Below are 15,924 nucleotides of genomic sequence, written 5' to 3'. Positions count from 1 at the left end.
GGGATTAAAAATTAAAGTAAACAATACCAAGTGAATGAAAAACTTTGTTTACTATCGAATAAACGAAGAAAACTGGCAGCCATATTTTTATGCAGAATATTAACAATTTATATCAAATGTTTCATATGACTTCTTTTCCTTATTTCAATAACCTTTAGGAAAATTATCGTAAACTAATGGAACCCGAAGTTCTAATTGTTCAACCATTGATGAAATATCAACGAGATGATTTATCTACTATTATAATGTCACCAGATTCTATGTGTAGTTCAGATAATATTTCGGAGTTACACAATCAACCATATGGTCATTTTGTTGATACTACACCTACTTCTGGTAACAGTATCAACTCCGGTAAAAATATTAACATTGAAGGGAATAAACGTAATGTATTCTTTGAGTCTCAATCTCCCTTATTTGAATCTATCAATTGTAATCATACCAATCATAATAATCAAACAGATTCCATGTGTATTATAGATAAACGTATCAGATCAAATAATTCACCAACTATCATGACTAATCATCAACGTTCCAGTTCTAGATCCTGTAATTATACTTCAATTGAACGTGATTCAACAAAAATGATTCATTCAACTAGTGTTCGAAACTTATCTATATCTAATACTTCAGATCGTCATCTATTGCATTTATCATCAAATTTAACTGAAGCATCAAAATCCACTACTTCACATTCACCATTAAGAAGAGATGTAGCTAAAAAATTTTTTTATCCAGTAATCAAAATGGACAAAAATATTTTTCAATGAATTATCAAAATGAACCAAGATTTCCACGTGATCTAAGTGATCAACGATTGAAATCTGGATCATCCAATTTAGATTTAGATAAAGTCAGTCATACAATCCCTATTCGTCAGTCGTCGAGGTTTACATCTTCCGCAGTCATTAATAATAATGATGATTGTAATATAAATCAACAAGATCATTGTCAATCTAGTAATTCAACATTATCGTCATCATCATCATCATCGTCTTTAACATCCTTGAAAACTGAAATGAAAGTTCCTGTTAATTATCCATCAATAGTGATCTGTAAAGTTCAATCTGATTCTGATGAAATAATCAATAGTAATGATAATAATCGATATTTACTTTCAACTGGTTTACAACGTTCATCAGTTCATCATTCCTTATTAAATATTGAACGATCTGATAGTAGTGAAGATCAGATCACAATTAAATTATGAATTTGTATATTCTTAATTGAATACCCCCTTCTTTTTTCATTATGTTATATAATCTGGTAATATAAATTTTATATAATTACCAGTTTATTGTACAGTGATAGAAACTTTCCCCTCTCCCCTCCAAAAAAAAAAAAAAGTTGCCTTAGCAACTACTTCAATAGTATGAATAATTTTTTTGATATTTTCTTTTTATATTAATATTACTATATTTCATCATTTCATATATATATATAAATCCTTTATTATTTCTTGTATTATATAAGAATCGGTGAAGATACAAGAAAAAAAACAAACAAACAAAACGAAACAAACACACACACAACTGACTCGATAACACATAATACACAATTATTTTTTCAAACATCCCCCCCTCTTTTTTTGTTTGTTTTTTTTGTGTTTTTTTCGATCTTCATTCATTAACATTTATGATCAATATAAAATTCAATAATCAATTGTCTTTCATTTTATTATTTTTTATTCATTTAAAATACAAAAAATATATATATATAGAAGTATATAGTTTGAATAAAATATGATTTTTTTTCAAAAAAAGAAGAGAAAAAACAGAAAAAGAAAAAAGAGAAAAAGAAAAAAATTTAAAAAATTAAAAATTTTTTTTATTTTTTATTTATTAATTTAAATTGGTTATATTGTTTAACTTTTTTATTATTTGTGTATACTGACAATTTGAATATAATTACATTTTATAATAAATAAAAAATCAGTGAGTCTAAATTATTTTTGACTATTTATATTATATTAATAAGTCATATTTTACTTTATTTACTTTAATTATGATGGTTACTACCCAATGGAGTATAGGCCACCGACCAGCATTCTACAACGCACTCTGTCGTGTGCCTTCCTTTCTAGTTCGATACAATCAATGTTCATTCTTCTCATGTCTGCCTCTATTTCTCGGTGTTATGTGTTCTTTGGTATTCCTCTTCTCCTTTGACCTTCAGGATTCCATGTGAGGGCTTGTCTTGTGACGTAGTTTGGTGATTTCCTCAATGTGTATCCTATCCACTTTCAGCCCTTTTTCCTGATTTATTCCTTCACTGGAATTTGGTTTGTTCTCTCCCATGGTAGGTTGTTGCTGATAGTGTCTGGCCAACGGGTCGGAAGTATTTTGCGCAGACAATTGTTAATAAACACCTGTATCTTCTGGACTATGGCTATCGTAGTGCTCCACGTTTCCACACCATACAGTAGAACTGTCTTGATATTTGTATTGAAAATTGTGATCTTGGTGTTGGTTGTCAATTGTTTTGAGTTCCACATGTTCTACAGTTGTAAATATGCTGCTCTTGCTTTGCTGATCCGCGCCCTCACATCTGCATCAGATCCACCGTTTTCATCAATGATGCTCCCCAGATTTGTAAAGGTTTTCACATCCTGCAAAGCTTCTCTGTCAAGTGTAATTTGACTGGTGTATGTTGTATTGTATCAGAAAGTATCGCCTTTCCCTTTGTTTATTTTAATAAGTAATTGTTTGATATATTTTGTTTTTATTAAGTTCAATTACGTAATACCACCTAGTAATTATTTCCCCTAATTAGTATATATATATACAGTATAGGCCACCCACCAGTATTCTCCATTCAACCCTGTCCTGAGCAATCTTTTCAAATTCTTTCCAGTTAACATTCATCCTTTTCATATCTGCTTCAATCTTCCCGCGTAATGTGTTCTTTAGCCTTCCTCTTTTCCGCCTGTAGTTCTTCTAGAGTTGCTGCCAGTCCCAAGCCCGGGTAAAGGAGGAGGGTTGAGCCCCTTCCTGTAGAAGACTAACTCTCTAAAAAAAAAGCTAACCAGAAATATATATATATATACAATAAGAATCAGAAATTTCTAATACAGTCTTGTTGATGTGTAGCTAAAGAAAAAAGATGTTAATTCCAAATGTCAGCCCCCCTTATTTTTCTAATTATAGAATTCTTTAAACTGTTCAGATTTTCTGTTTACTTTTATGAATTCAATATTGTGTTATTGAATATGGAAATAGCTGATTAAGATTTATTACTCAGACATTGTAATGGTTAGTACTCAACAACCTACCGCCCACTTTTATGTTCACTAACAAAATTGTATGCAATTAAACGAGAATAAATACATGTAAGGGTCAGTATAAATGCATCATAACACCTTTTTATAGTCTTTAGGATAGTTTTTGGATACAGTTAACAAAACAGACTATTTGTCATCGTGGATGCGCACCGCTGAGGAGTCCCATAATAGAACGAAACGGCCGTTCAATGTTTCCAGGTTTTCCATGGTGGTCTAGCTTCAATTGACTCATGATTTCAACTATGAAAATATTTTTCATATGACAAACATTATAGATCAATTAAGAATGAACAATTGTGTTATATAAGTGGTAGGCTAAACACTTCAAGTTTAATCTGACAAGAGATCATCAGTGAACAATGATATGAAAGTCCAGGATAAAGCAAAAAATCTGTTCTCTTTTAACCGGTATATATATATACGCGGTTGAGGTGTAGTTTACGAAATTGAGAGGACAAAAAGCAAACGTCCAGTGCTTTAACCGGATTGGTCGATACGGAGGATGCACCTAGAAAAGTTGGGAAACCTTTATTCCTGCACATGGGGTGCAGGATGCTAGAGGAACATATGGAGTATGGACCTAATTTCGGTTTTCCACAGTGGTTTAGCTTGAATTGACTCATGATCTTAACTATAAAATATAATGAACAGTTAGTTCGGTCCTAGTATGGGGTTTCTGATAAGTGAACAGACTCACCATGACATACTTTGTTGTTTAGTAAATAGAATAGTATTGAGACACTGAAAGACATAAGAATTCAGTTACTTTGTGATATGACATGATCAAAACTGGACATCGTTGAAGAATGACTTTCTCACCCTTAAGTTGGTTTGTAGTTACTTAACTTCGTTAATCAATCACTTCGATAACGATTATTATACAAATCTGGATTTTGGAAAGAAATTCTTTATCCATTTGTCACAATAGAGTTTTGGCATTAGCGAACAGTACAGACAACAAAGTTATAAGCATATCGAGAGAATTTGAAAGAGAAAGGACAATATGTGTGAGTGAGCGAATACAGGGACAAGACGCAACTGGGCAAGGGAAAGGCTAATAATACCATACGAGTACATAATTATACATGGGGAAGAGAATAAATCGACGAGTGATATTTAACCTTATCAACATTTAAGCAAGAGAGAGATATATGCGTGGGCTGTAACGTGTGATCCAGAGGACACGTTTATATAGGCAAGAAAGTGATCATAATAGTACAAAGAAATAGACGAATTGTTACTATCGGAATAACATTGTCTTTTAAGTAAGTTAATAAAAGGGTTTAAAAACAGCTAACCGCAAACAGAATTGATTTTAGGAGAATTGCTATAGATTAGCAGCTGCAAGACATACATGGCTTATGGCTAAACCAATTAATCTAGATTTCATGTCTCTTTCTTATTGTCGGTATGTCTTGGATACTGAATACCAAACAACGATGAAGAACATAGTATGTTCGACAACCTCTTGTTTTTAATAGTCGTTCAGTTTATATCGATTTACCATCTAAAAACTTATCATCATAGTGACGAAGGCAAAACTTACTAACTTATACAAATGTACCTAAACAGTACAGTGCCGAGGAGTCCCACAATAGGATGAAACGGCCGTCCAGTGATTCCAGGTTTTCCTTGATGGTCTAGCTTCAATTGGCTTATGCTTTCAACTATGAAAATTCTGAAATCTTCACAGAACCCCTTCTGGTACATTTAATCGACAATCGAAATAAAACACTTATTCTCACATGTTATTTTAAATGAACTCTAATGAATATGTCATAACTACATAATATAATATTATATAGTTAAGATCTTGAGTCAATTGAAGCTAGATCACTGTGGAAAACCTGGAAGCACTGTATGGCCGTTTCGTCCTACTGTGGGACTCCTCAACAGTGCGCATCCACATAATAGATAATTCTAAGCAGTGAACAGATACTGATTAAAACAGCAGGTTAACTTTTAACAACGAATCTTAATGATATATCGCAGAAAATGAACGTATTCACTTGAATTCTCTTTCTTAGTATTCAGTCTATTTATAATAATCACATTATAGCTTGTATTGTACTAGTACAGCTTTTCCGAACTTCAGATGATGATGTGAAGTTTTTAACCGTTGAAAAGTTGTACTGTCATGGTTTATCTTAATACCATAAAATATGACGTCAGGTTATACAACATTAATATCATTAGAAAATTACAAGTTTTGGGCTAGTCATATGGATGTACCCGCATCCCAGCACTGATGGCTTCGAGTCCCGTAGTAAACATCAATTCTGATAGGGAGAAAATATATCTAGTCGATGAGTCCCATATAGGACGGGACACCAGTCCTGTATTCCACTGTTTGTCATAATCCTTCCATTCTACATATAACTTGCATAAAAGTGGCTATAAATAGGTAATGTCAACGAGACTCACATATACTAACAAAGAGCGATCAGATTTCAGTCCTTAATACTAACAACCGCATAACTCAAACTCTTCCTGGTAATGACTTAGTTTAGGTGTTCAACTACTTATTAGTAATCAAATACTTTGAACTAAATATATATTGATCAAGGTAGTTAGTAACTAATATCCCGGATACAGATCAAGATCATTTTAATTTTAAATTGGAACGTTGTATCTAATGTATGTATTATAAACTTAATGGAGTTCATTTTTACAAATAAGTAAAATCCCAAGACGAAATATTTCGAATTATCATTATCCTAGATTTCCATGAACAAAATAAGAAAATATAAGATCATGAGTCAATTGAAGCTAGACTACCATGGAAAACCTGGAATCACTGGACGGCCGTTTCGTCCTATTATGGAACTCCTCAGCAGTGCGCATCCACGATCCCGCCTCGCGAGATTCCAACCCAGGACCTACCAATTGACTCGTGATTTCGATGGAGTTTTTTTCTGTGAGCTGGATGGTTTGGTCGTTGAGCTTTCATCGTCCTTCTGAACGACATCGTCAGCACAAACTACGGATAGAAATAAAGTTTTTGAATTTCTCCACATGTGATTCACAGCTTGTTCTGTGCACCTCGATGTTGATTAGTTCTTATTGACCTTATATCATGACCTTTTATCATGAACCAACATGGGTTAGAGGAGTTTTACATACCATGGAGTACTGAACAGTTTTTATCCATTCTAATCTAGAACTCCATCCAAAGTCCACTTCTACTTAATTTACCAATCAGGATTTCTATATATTGTATCGAACTCAATAGTACTAGACAACGGACTTGGAATATAATAAGTCAAATCAAACTCCTCTATTCTCATTAAAGTTTAACTCTCATTTATGACTAGTTTTAAAACAAAACTCCGAAACTTTAAGTGATGTAATTTAATAATGACAACCCTGAAATAAATTTTACTGGGGGAACTGACGTCAGTCACTATATCTGAACTAAGTAATTTCGGTTGTATCATTCTCTTAATGAAGCATGAAGTTCTTGCATTGGATTCTTTGTGAATGCAATTCGTTGATGAGTGTCAAACTAAAGTTATTGATAGGAATTGACTGAATTAAAAATCAACATTAACCATTGAGGTAAGAACTCTTCTACTACATCCTTTGATTCATCCTGCTATTTTGTCATAAAAATCTTACTGGAAAACTTGTTCTGTCGCTGAACCAAACTGTTCGATCATTTTTTTATCTCAATTTTAGATTAACTAGAAATGTGTTGTATCGATTGCTTGATTGCCCAGTTAATATATGACGTTATACGATAGCAAATTGGAGAGGAGTGAATTATGAAGCGGACCAATGACACACGAAACGCGTATGAGCAGTCTAAAATACTTGTCGGTCCTGATTTCTGTCTGGGGTACATTAGATTAACCTGAAACTAACTTAAAACTAACTAACATCAAGGTTTGCACATCGTCATTCTCTTGTGTTGAACTAATACATGATTATGTATTTTACATTGTAGTAATATAAATTAATTAATTATTTCATTGTCATTGATTTTATTTGGCTCACAAGTTAATTGTTCAGGTTCCTGACAAGGACAACTTCAATTAGTTGTAAAATTTAACTTATAACTCATTAATTATGATATCGACCAACTAATCACAAATCCTGATGATTATATTATATGTATATTCAATTATGTCAATGTTATATCGAGTGAGTGAGTGCCTTGATGACCTGTTTAGTATATGATTGATGAGACCGCCTTTCAAAGAGGAGTGAATTATCGATCAAAGCAATGATACATAAAACCCGTGCGAGCAGTCTAGAGTACGTATCGGTCCTGCTTTCTGCCTAGCCTAGCCAGTTAAGTTCAGAACACCAATAACAGCCTCTGCAATATGAATCATTTATTTCAAAATATACTGGGTTTATATACCAAACAAACTGACCATATCGTACCATAAAATCGAAAATAACATTTGTACAAGATTCAGCATAATGTGGCTGTGAATGTGCGAGGCAGTAATTAATAGACTAGGGATAACTCAAGAATGGTAAATCATATAGTAATAGTGTCAAAATGAAGCTTATAATAAGAGGAATACGAATATGAACAGTTAAGCTACTTAACATTTATACAATAGGAAATATACATATCATATTAGTACATAAATAGTTTACAAAGTTATCATTCATAAATCTCCACGCGATATAACATTCCAAAAATATTCTATTTATTTATTTGGACAAATAAATATTAGTACAAATGGGCACCAAGTATATATGCGCCACTCAAGTCACTTGATTTGTTTGTAGGCTGCGATACTGATCAGGTGCTCAGATTGAAGCAGGTGATTTTCTTAGGGAGCCACACCCCGAGACTTAGACCTAAAGATCTGATCTACAAGTCAGTGGAGCATCGTAAGGAAATGCAGTCCCATGGTAGCTGGTGACCAACGATTGGTTTCTACGCCATTTGTTCCTTCAGGATACTGGAGCCCATGTGCACCATTGGTTTGGAATCAGGGTTTTCCAACTCCCCTAGGTGGACTCGCCGTGTCCACCAACCCGGTTAAAGCACCAGACATTCACTTTTCATCCTCTCAATTTCGTAAACAACAGTGATGCTACGAGAAGGCAGTGAGTAGGACTTCCCTTGTAGAGGCTATATACGCGTTGCCATGTGAGAGCATTTCGAGAGGGAGAGCGGAGTCTCTCCACTCTCGGCCGTACCAGAGTATGAAAAAATCTTTATCTAACAAATAAAATAATTAACTGTTTTCTTTGATAATCTGGATATTTTTTCTAAAAACTAAAACTAAAAATAAAGACTCATATCATAATTCAATCTTCAATAACAATATTCATTTTCATTCAACTTTATATGTATTTAGACATTAACACCGTTGAGTGCCAGCTCAGTGGTCTATCAGTTTAGTGCTCTGGCGAGAGACTGGGTTCGAATCTCGCGAGTGCGGGATCGTGGATGCTCACTGTTGAGGAGTCCCATAATAGGACGAAACGGCCATCCAGTGCTTCCAGGTTTTTTATGGTAGTCTAGCTTCAATTGACTCATGATTTCAACTATGAAAATACTGAAATCTCCACAAAACCCATTCTGATTTATATCTATTTTATTGGAAAGAAGGGGGGAGAGGAAGAGATAATAAATTAAAAGCGCCTTATATAAATCATACTCAGATATTAACTCGATTTGTTAAAATAAATAAACAAAATATGAACTTTTGATCATTTTTTTTCACCTGAATCACGTGATTATAAAATATTTATTACCAAAAAAAAGAAGAAAGATGAAGGACAACTAGAAGGTGAACATTTTCAAGGTCACGATATTCAATTCCCCATATTTTTATTACTTCTATTATTCTCTTGTTTCTATCCTCTTTGCATGTTTTTGGGTGTGTTTGAGGGTGGGAGGAGGCGTCTATATGTTTGTAAGTTGTTGTTTGTTTGGTAGATTTTTTGTCATCTAAATGTTGTTTTTTTTAACTTCATGTTAGGTGTATCTTGCCTTCCACTTAAAAGGAATAAACAATAAATCATGTTTCTTTAAACTATTAAAACGAATGTAAACACATGGTTACGTACACACACACACACATACACATATACATAAATAAACAAATGGATTACCGTAAAGTGTATGAAGAAAAAAGAAATTATTAAATTAGGTGGTAGGTAATTAATTATATGATGGAAAAAAGGTTTTTAAACCGAAATTATCGTCATTATCAGAAGGAGTTTCTTGTAGAGATTTAAGTAATTTTATATAGTTGATATCATGAATCAATTGAAGCTAGATCACCATGGAAAACCTAGAAACATTGGACGACCATTTTGTCCTATTGTGGGACTCTTCAGCAGTGCGCATACACGATCCAGCCTCTCGAGCGGGGTTTTAACCCAGCATCTACCAGTCTCACGCCAGAGCACTTAACCGATAGACCACTGAGCCGGCAACAAACGGTGTTAATGTCTAACTTCAACCAATCCACGAAGTTGAGCAACTATCCACCATTGTCTTCAGTGAGTTACTACTTCACAACAGACCTGGTTGAACTCCACTGGTCACTGTTTCTCACTAGAACTCAAGGAAACATCTCTTGGAGCCAGTCACTAGTAAGCATATGTAAACTTATTCAAGTGGAAGTCAATGAAAACGAAGTGATATTGCATAATATAGTTAAGATTATGATAGGGCCTCAAGTATTGGATATAATATAAACACAAGGGTGTTATTTCTACATAATCAAAGTTTCCAAGTATTGAATAAAAAGGGTTTGTAGCTTTCTTCTAAACTGAAATAACGCCGTAATGTTGTTTACAATATCGTAATTTTGATTGGAACGAACAATAGCCCATACTAATACAAGGACAGATGTTATTAGATTTTGAAAGATCGAATGTTACACAACAGCCTGGGTTAGAATCTCGCGAGGCGGGATCGTGTATGCACACTTCTGAGGAGTCCCACAATAGGATGAAACGGCCGTCCACTGCTTCCAGGTTTTCCATGGTAGTCTAGCTTCAATTGACTCTTGATTTCAACTATATAGAAATTATGGTCATTGGTAATAATAACTCAATAAATGAATTGATTATTATTTTTGGATAATTGTTCATCATAAAAATATCTCAATCGAATAATCATTGCTTAGAAGTAGTCGACAGGAAACGATGGTTTATTTGAGTTCTATGTTGTTTAACACATAATTGCAGTCTCGAAGGGTTTGATTCTCTTTGTGGTATTCGAACCTGTATGATTCAGAAGGGTTTTTCTTGTCTATATTATAGTAATTTTAATAGTTGAGATCATGAGTCAATTGAAGTTAGACCACCATGGAAAATCTGGAAGCAGTGGACGGCCCACAATAGGACAAAACGGCTGTATGATTCAACTTTATAATTTAGAACTGCAACATTGAGCTGTTCGGAATACGCCCGACCTCTTGAAAAACTGAAACTACTCCAAGTCACTTAACATATCAAAATAGTACATATGATATTGAGTTTTCTAGAGTAATGACCACATTACAATTTCCTTGATAAAATTCGATAAGCGCTGAAGGATTAAGTAAGTGGTGTGAATTACTTTTCAGTGATTATTCAACTGTAAACAGTTTGTGTCTCTTCGTTTACGACTGTTACACAGTTCCTATTTAAGACTTCAAATGGTAACTAGTAACTGAAAGAAAACTATCAAAGATTATGCATAAACATTAAATTGTGTTTCATCAGTTTCGGGATATATTTCTTTATTGATGCACATCGATTATGAATCAATTGAAGCTAGACCACCATGGAAAACCTGGAAGCATTGGATGGTCCTTTCGTCTTATTGTGAGACTCCTCAGCAGTGCGCATCCACGATCCCACCTCATGAGATTCGAACCCAGGACCTATCAGTTTCGTGCGCATTTTGTATGCACTTTGTGATCAATAACAGTTCTTCAAAATCAAAAGACAAGTACTAAGAACAGGGAAATGATCATGGTTTTGTAGGATTCATAGTGTTTATGACAATTTGTTAGTTCATTTCATTCTAAAACCCACTCATTTATATCAGAATCAGATTACTTATTCTTTACCCCCCTTTTTTAAAAAGCCCTAAGGAAATTTGTAGAGATACTCAGTGACTATTTCCGTTGGTAAATGACTATTATTTGGTTTTATGAAAACTAATACAGTTAAGATAATCAAGTACTTTGCTGAAATGTTTCCATATAAGTATGGGAAGTAGAAGCAACTGAAGTTTAATATATATAACATATCATCCTCACTGAATTTGATTCTGAGCCATGTCCGATAACGTCTGAAGTAACCCAAACATGACAAATTAATTAACATTCTAAAAAAGAAAGGATCAGGTTTCATAAGTATAAATAAGAATTTCCTTTATGGACGCATTTTATATCCGATCATTTACAGCCAGACTATTATCATGATGGAGCGAAAAGTACTCTACTATCCATAATCCGCTATAGTTTTCATTATAGATAGACTGATCTTAATTGACAAACCATTACAATCGTCACATAACTATCTAAATATACGGACGAACGGTTCTTTAACCTGGAAATATAGGGTTTTAAACTACAGAATCTTAATCACTTAGTTAGTTATAATTTTCTAACAGAGTATCAATCGCTGCAGAAAATAACTTCGAAAGAACGTGAAAGTTCAATTAAAATCTCGGGAATACTGCTCACCTACATAATAGTAATATATATTATCAATGTAAAGTGATCACAGATACAATAGGGGCGACTTTTATGAGCGAATTTCGGAGCTTTAAATAGGAAAAAGTATCATACACAATCTGAATACATAATTTCATTCAAATAGATACAGAAAGTGGTAAGACTAATTAAATGCCATTTTTATGGACAAGTTTTTGGCGGCATTACAAATCTAGTCTGAAGCAAGAAAATAATAAGATCTACAGCTCGAATCTGATAGCTGTTATTTACTTACATAGTTACGCCCGTTACTCCTCGTGGAAGAGCATAGGCCACCCAGCAACAATCTCAACCCAACCCCGTCTTGGCACTTCTTTCCAGTTGCTATTTATCCTTTTCATGTTTGACTCCAAGTCCTGAGGCAGTGTGTTCTTTGGCCTTCCACTTTTCCGTTTCCCTTCAGAATTCCAAGTCAGCGCTTGCCTGCGATGGAATTTGATGATTTCCCACATGTACGTCCTATCCACTTCCAACGTCCTTTCCTAATTTCCTCTTCACATGTGAGCTGGTTTGTTCTCTCCCATAGCAAGCTGTCGCTGATGGTATCCTGTCAACAACGGACGTTTAGTATCTTATGTAGACAATTTTTTATAAGTACTTTACCCCATTGATGTTGGTTGTAGTAGTTCTCAAAGTGTTAGCTCAATACAATAGAACTATTTTGACGTTCGTACTGAAGATTATGACTTTGACATTGGTTGATAGTCGTTTTGAGTTCCATATGTTGTTCAACTGTAAGAATGTGATCATTGCTTTGCCAATCCTCTACTTTATGTCTGCATCCGACCCTCCTTGTTCATCGATGACGTTTCTCAGATACGTAGATATTTCCACTTTTTTCAGAGTTTCGTCATCAAGTTTGATTGGGTTGTTTGGTGTTCTCTGTATTGTATTTGAGCATTCCTTTTTTTCCTTTGTATACGTTGAAGTCTACTGATTCAAAGGCTGCTTCTAAACTGTTTTTCTTGACCTCTATTTGTTGGTATGTATGAGAAAGAAGGACTAAGTCATCTGAGAAGTCCAAATCAACTAGTCGCATGCAAGCTATCCATTATATTCCGTACTTCCCCTCTGATGTCGAGGTCTTCATAATCCAGTCATCCAAATAGAAGAAAGAAAAAGGATGAGACTAAAAACCTTCTAGAATTCAAGACTGACATTTAGATCTTCCGTATAACATTCTTTCAAATGACTTATTTAAACGCTAATGTCTATTATAATCTAATAATATTTTAATAAGACATACTATCAATCTTTCATGGTCAATTATATATATTTATCCAATCAGAATTTAGTTTTATACAAATAATTTGATTGGTCGAAATGAACTTGATATATTGATTAAATTATTTAACCAATAATATTTATCGATTTATACCAACAACAAAAAAATTACCGGTAAATATAAATTGTGCGGTGTTATGCAAAAAAAAATTAAAAAAATAAAATTACAGATTGTTTATTCAAAGAATGGATCCTCTTTTCTTTCTTGTTGTATATGTATCAATCTTCAAATTCTAATGAAAACTTGAATATAACCTACCCCCATTCGTATTCAATGTCCATAATGAAAGATTTTGAATTAGATAAATATTCTAATGGATTAGTATCAAATCGTAAATCATTAATAAGATCAAATTATAAAATGACTTCATATTGTAATTCATCTGAAAAACGATACAATGTTCCGGTACCAGGTAGTAATCCTAATCCTAATGATAATAGTAAGGATAATGATAATGGGAATTTGAATTCATTATCTCATATGAAATTACCAGAACGACCTAATTTCACTACATCCACAATTTCATTAATTGTAAATGTACCAAGTCTTTCATATGTCAATGAATATATAGATGATGATGATGAAGATTTATCAAATAATGAAATGTATAAATTAAATTTAAATGATAATCAACAAATATGTCCAATATGTAATACAATTTGTACAGAATTACAACAACAATTTGATGATTTACAATTAAAACGATCTTTTAGTTTATCTTCTATTCATGATACTACTTATAATGATACTACTAATGATAATAATAATAATAGTAATATAACTAGACCAAGATTATGGGATATACTTGAATCATTTACAATGAATTCATCTAATACATTTTGTCAATTTCATAAATATTTAAGTGTATATTATAATAAAATTGTATCAATTACTCGTAATACTACTAATACTACTACTAATAATAATAGTAGTAGTAGTAGTAGTAATCATATGGGTTCGAACTTAACCAATTCACTTAGTCTACCATGTTTATCTAATATAGATGAACAATTAATGATATCAACAATATATAATGAAAATGATATCTTGCATAGCAACAACAACAACAATCATAATCATAATATGATTTATAATAGAAAGATTGAAAAGACTCCATCTATTTCAATAGAATATGTTGAAGATAATGAAAATATCTTTATTAGTTCAAATAATTCACAAGAACAATTAATAAATCAGAAATTATCTGATGAAACTAAAAATAAATGTGAAACATGGTTGAAAACATGTTAATATATTGATCTATATTTGCTTACTTACTTTCTTTCATTATTCAATTGACAATACATCAGCAGTACATTAAAAAAAAAACATCATAGCAACAACAATACCAGATATTTGTACAAGTGAATACTAATCAGAATCAGTTAATTCGATCCTCTTTGAATGTCATAACTATCATCTGTTCATATATTACCTAGTAACAAATAACTTCTCCGTCGACCACTTGTCGATGAATCAACATTAATACATATAGATCGTGAATATATGTAAGCAAACTTACATATGGATTTACATTACTATACACATCTAACATCATATACGCTACTTCTACTTTAAGTAATTCATAAGAATTATTTGGTGAAACTAAAAGTAAGTGTGAATCATGATTAATGTAAACTAAATTTGTACCTACTTATCATAAACTTTTGAAGAAAAATTGGAAACTGGATTACATAACTTGTAATTTATAAAATTCTTTATGTTATCAGTTTCATCATTATGTTAAATAGTGTTTTCTTCGTTTCTGTACTTTCCCCTCTCTCCCTCCCTTTCACTCTTTCACTCACACACATACATACATACATAGTTACTCGATCTTCCTACATTTTATCATTGTATGTTCTCTTTATTTGAATTACTTTTATTATGAATGTTTAATTTGTATCATTGTTGTTATGAATGTTGTGATCAGTTGTGGTGATTATGAATGTCATTCTTTCCATATCCCTCTCTTTCTCTCCCTCTCTGTTTGTGAATTTTCATTCTTGTAAACTCAGAAATTTTTCGTTGATAACTGAGTTATTTGCTTATTTCAATTGTATTTTTGTGTAACAGGCTTTGATAATGATGCTGCAGTATCTATGATTCGAATTACAATGTCCAATAATAATAATAGTGTTCTTGTTGATTGATAGAATAATAAAGGAAAAACGATATATTGATCATAGTATATATTATATTATAGAGTGGGGAGAGGCTGCTCTCTCTCTACAAATGCTCTCACATGGCCACGCGTATATAGTCCCTATCACGGAAGTCCTACTCACGGCCTTCTCGTGGCACTACTGTTGTTTACGAAATTGAGAGGATGAAAAGCGAATGTCCAACGCTTTAACCGGGTTGGTGGACACGGCGAGTCCACCTAGGGGAGTTGGAAAACTCTCATTCCAAACCAATGATACACATGGAACCCAGTATCCTGAGGGAACAAATGGCGTATAAATCAATCGTTGGTCACCGGTTACCATGGGACTGCATCTCCTCACGATGCTACACTGCCTTGTTGATCAGACCTTTAGCTCAAAGGCTCCGGTTGTGGCTCCCTAAGAAAATCACCTGCTTCAGTTTGAGTACCTGAGCAGTATCACAGTCCTCACACAAATCCAATGAGATTTGTGCGGCGCATATATATCTGGTGCCCACTTGTA

The 15,924-nt window shown here is 33.2% G+C and overlaps 2 protein-coding genes across 2 annotated transcripts in view; both read left to right on the top strand.

The window, feature by feature from the left end:
* The window catches only part of Smp_136470 (putative rho/rac guanine nucleotide exchange factor), a gene marked incomplete at both ends in the record, with an annotated part of 49,812 nt that extends 48,602 nt beyond the window's left edge, over positions 1 to 1,210 (top strand). The window contains 3 exon segments of the mRNA XM_018790196.1: positions 159 to 767; positions 773 to 959; positions 1,050 to 1,210. Coding sequence (XP_018655564.1) covers positions 159 to 767; positions 773 to 959; positions 1,050 to 1,210 — 957 coding nt within the window.
* Positions 1,211 to 13,468: 12,258 nt separating this feature from the next.
* Positions 13,469 to 15,408, top strand: Smp_136480 (putative ccaat-box DNA binding protein subunit B; the record flags this gene model as incomplete). Its single annotated transcript, XM_018790195.1, has 3 exons — positions 13,469 to 13,967; positions 14,259 to 14,480; positions 15,332 to 15,408. The coding sequence occupies 3 exons, from the start codon at positions 13,469 to 13,471 to the stop codon at positions 15,406 to 15,408; spliced, it is 798 nt and encodes a 265-aa protein (XP_018655563.1).
* Between the last annotated feature and the right edge of the window lie 516 nt (positions 15,409 to 15,924).

This window comes from Schistosoma mansoni, chromosome W, assembly GCF_000237925.1.
Source record: "Schistosoma mansoni strain Puerto Rico chromosome W, complete genome".
Lineage (NCBI taxonomy): Eukaryota > Metazoa > Platyhelminthes > Trematoda > Strigeidida > Schistosomatidae > Schistosoma > Schistosoma mansoni.
This window is presented reverse-complemented; position numbering and strand designations above follow the sequence as displayed.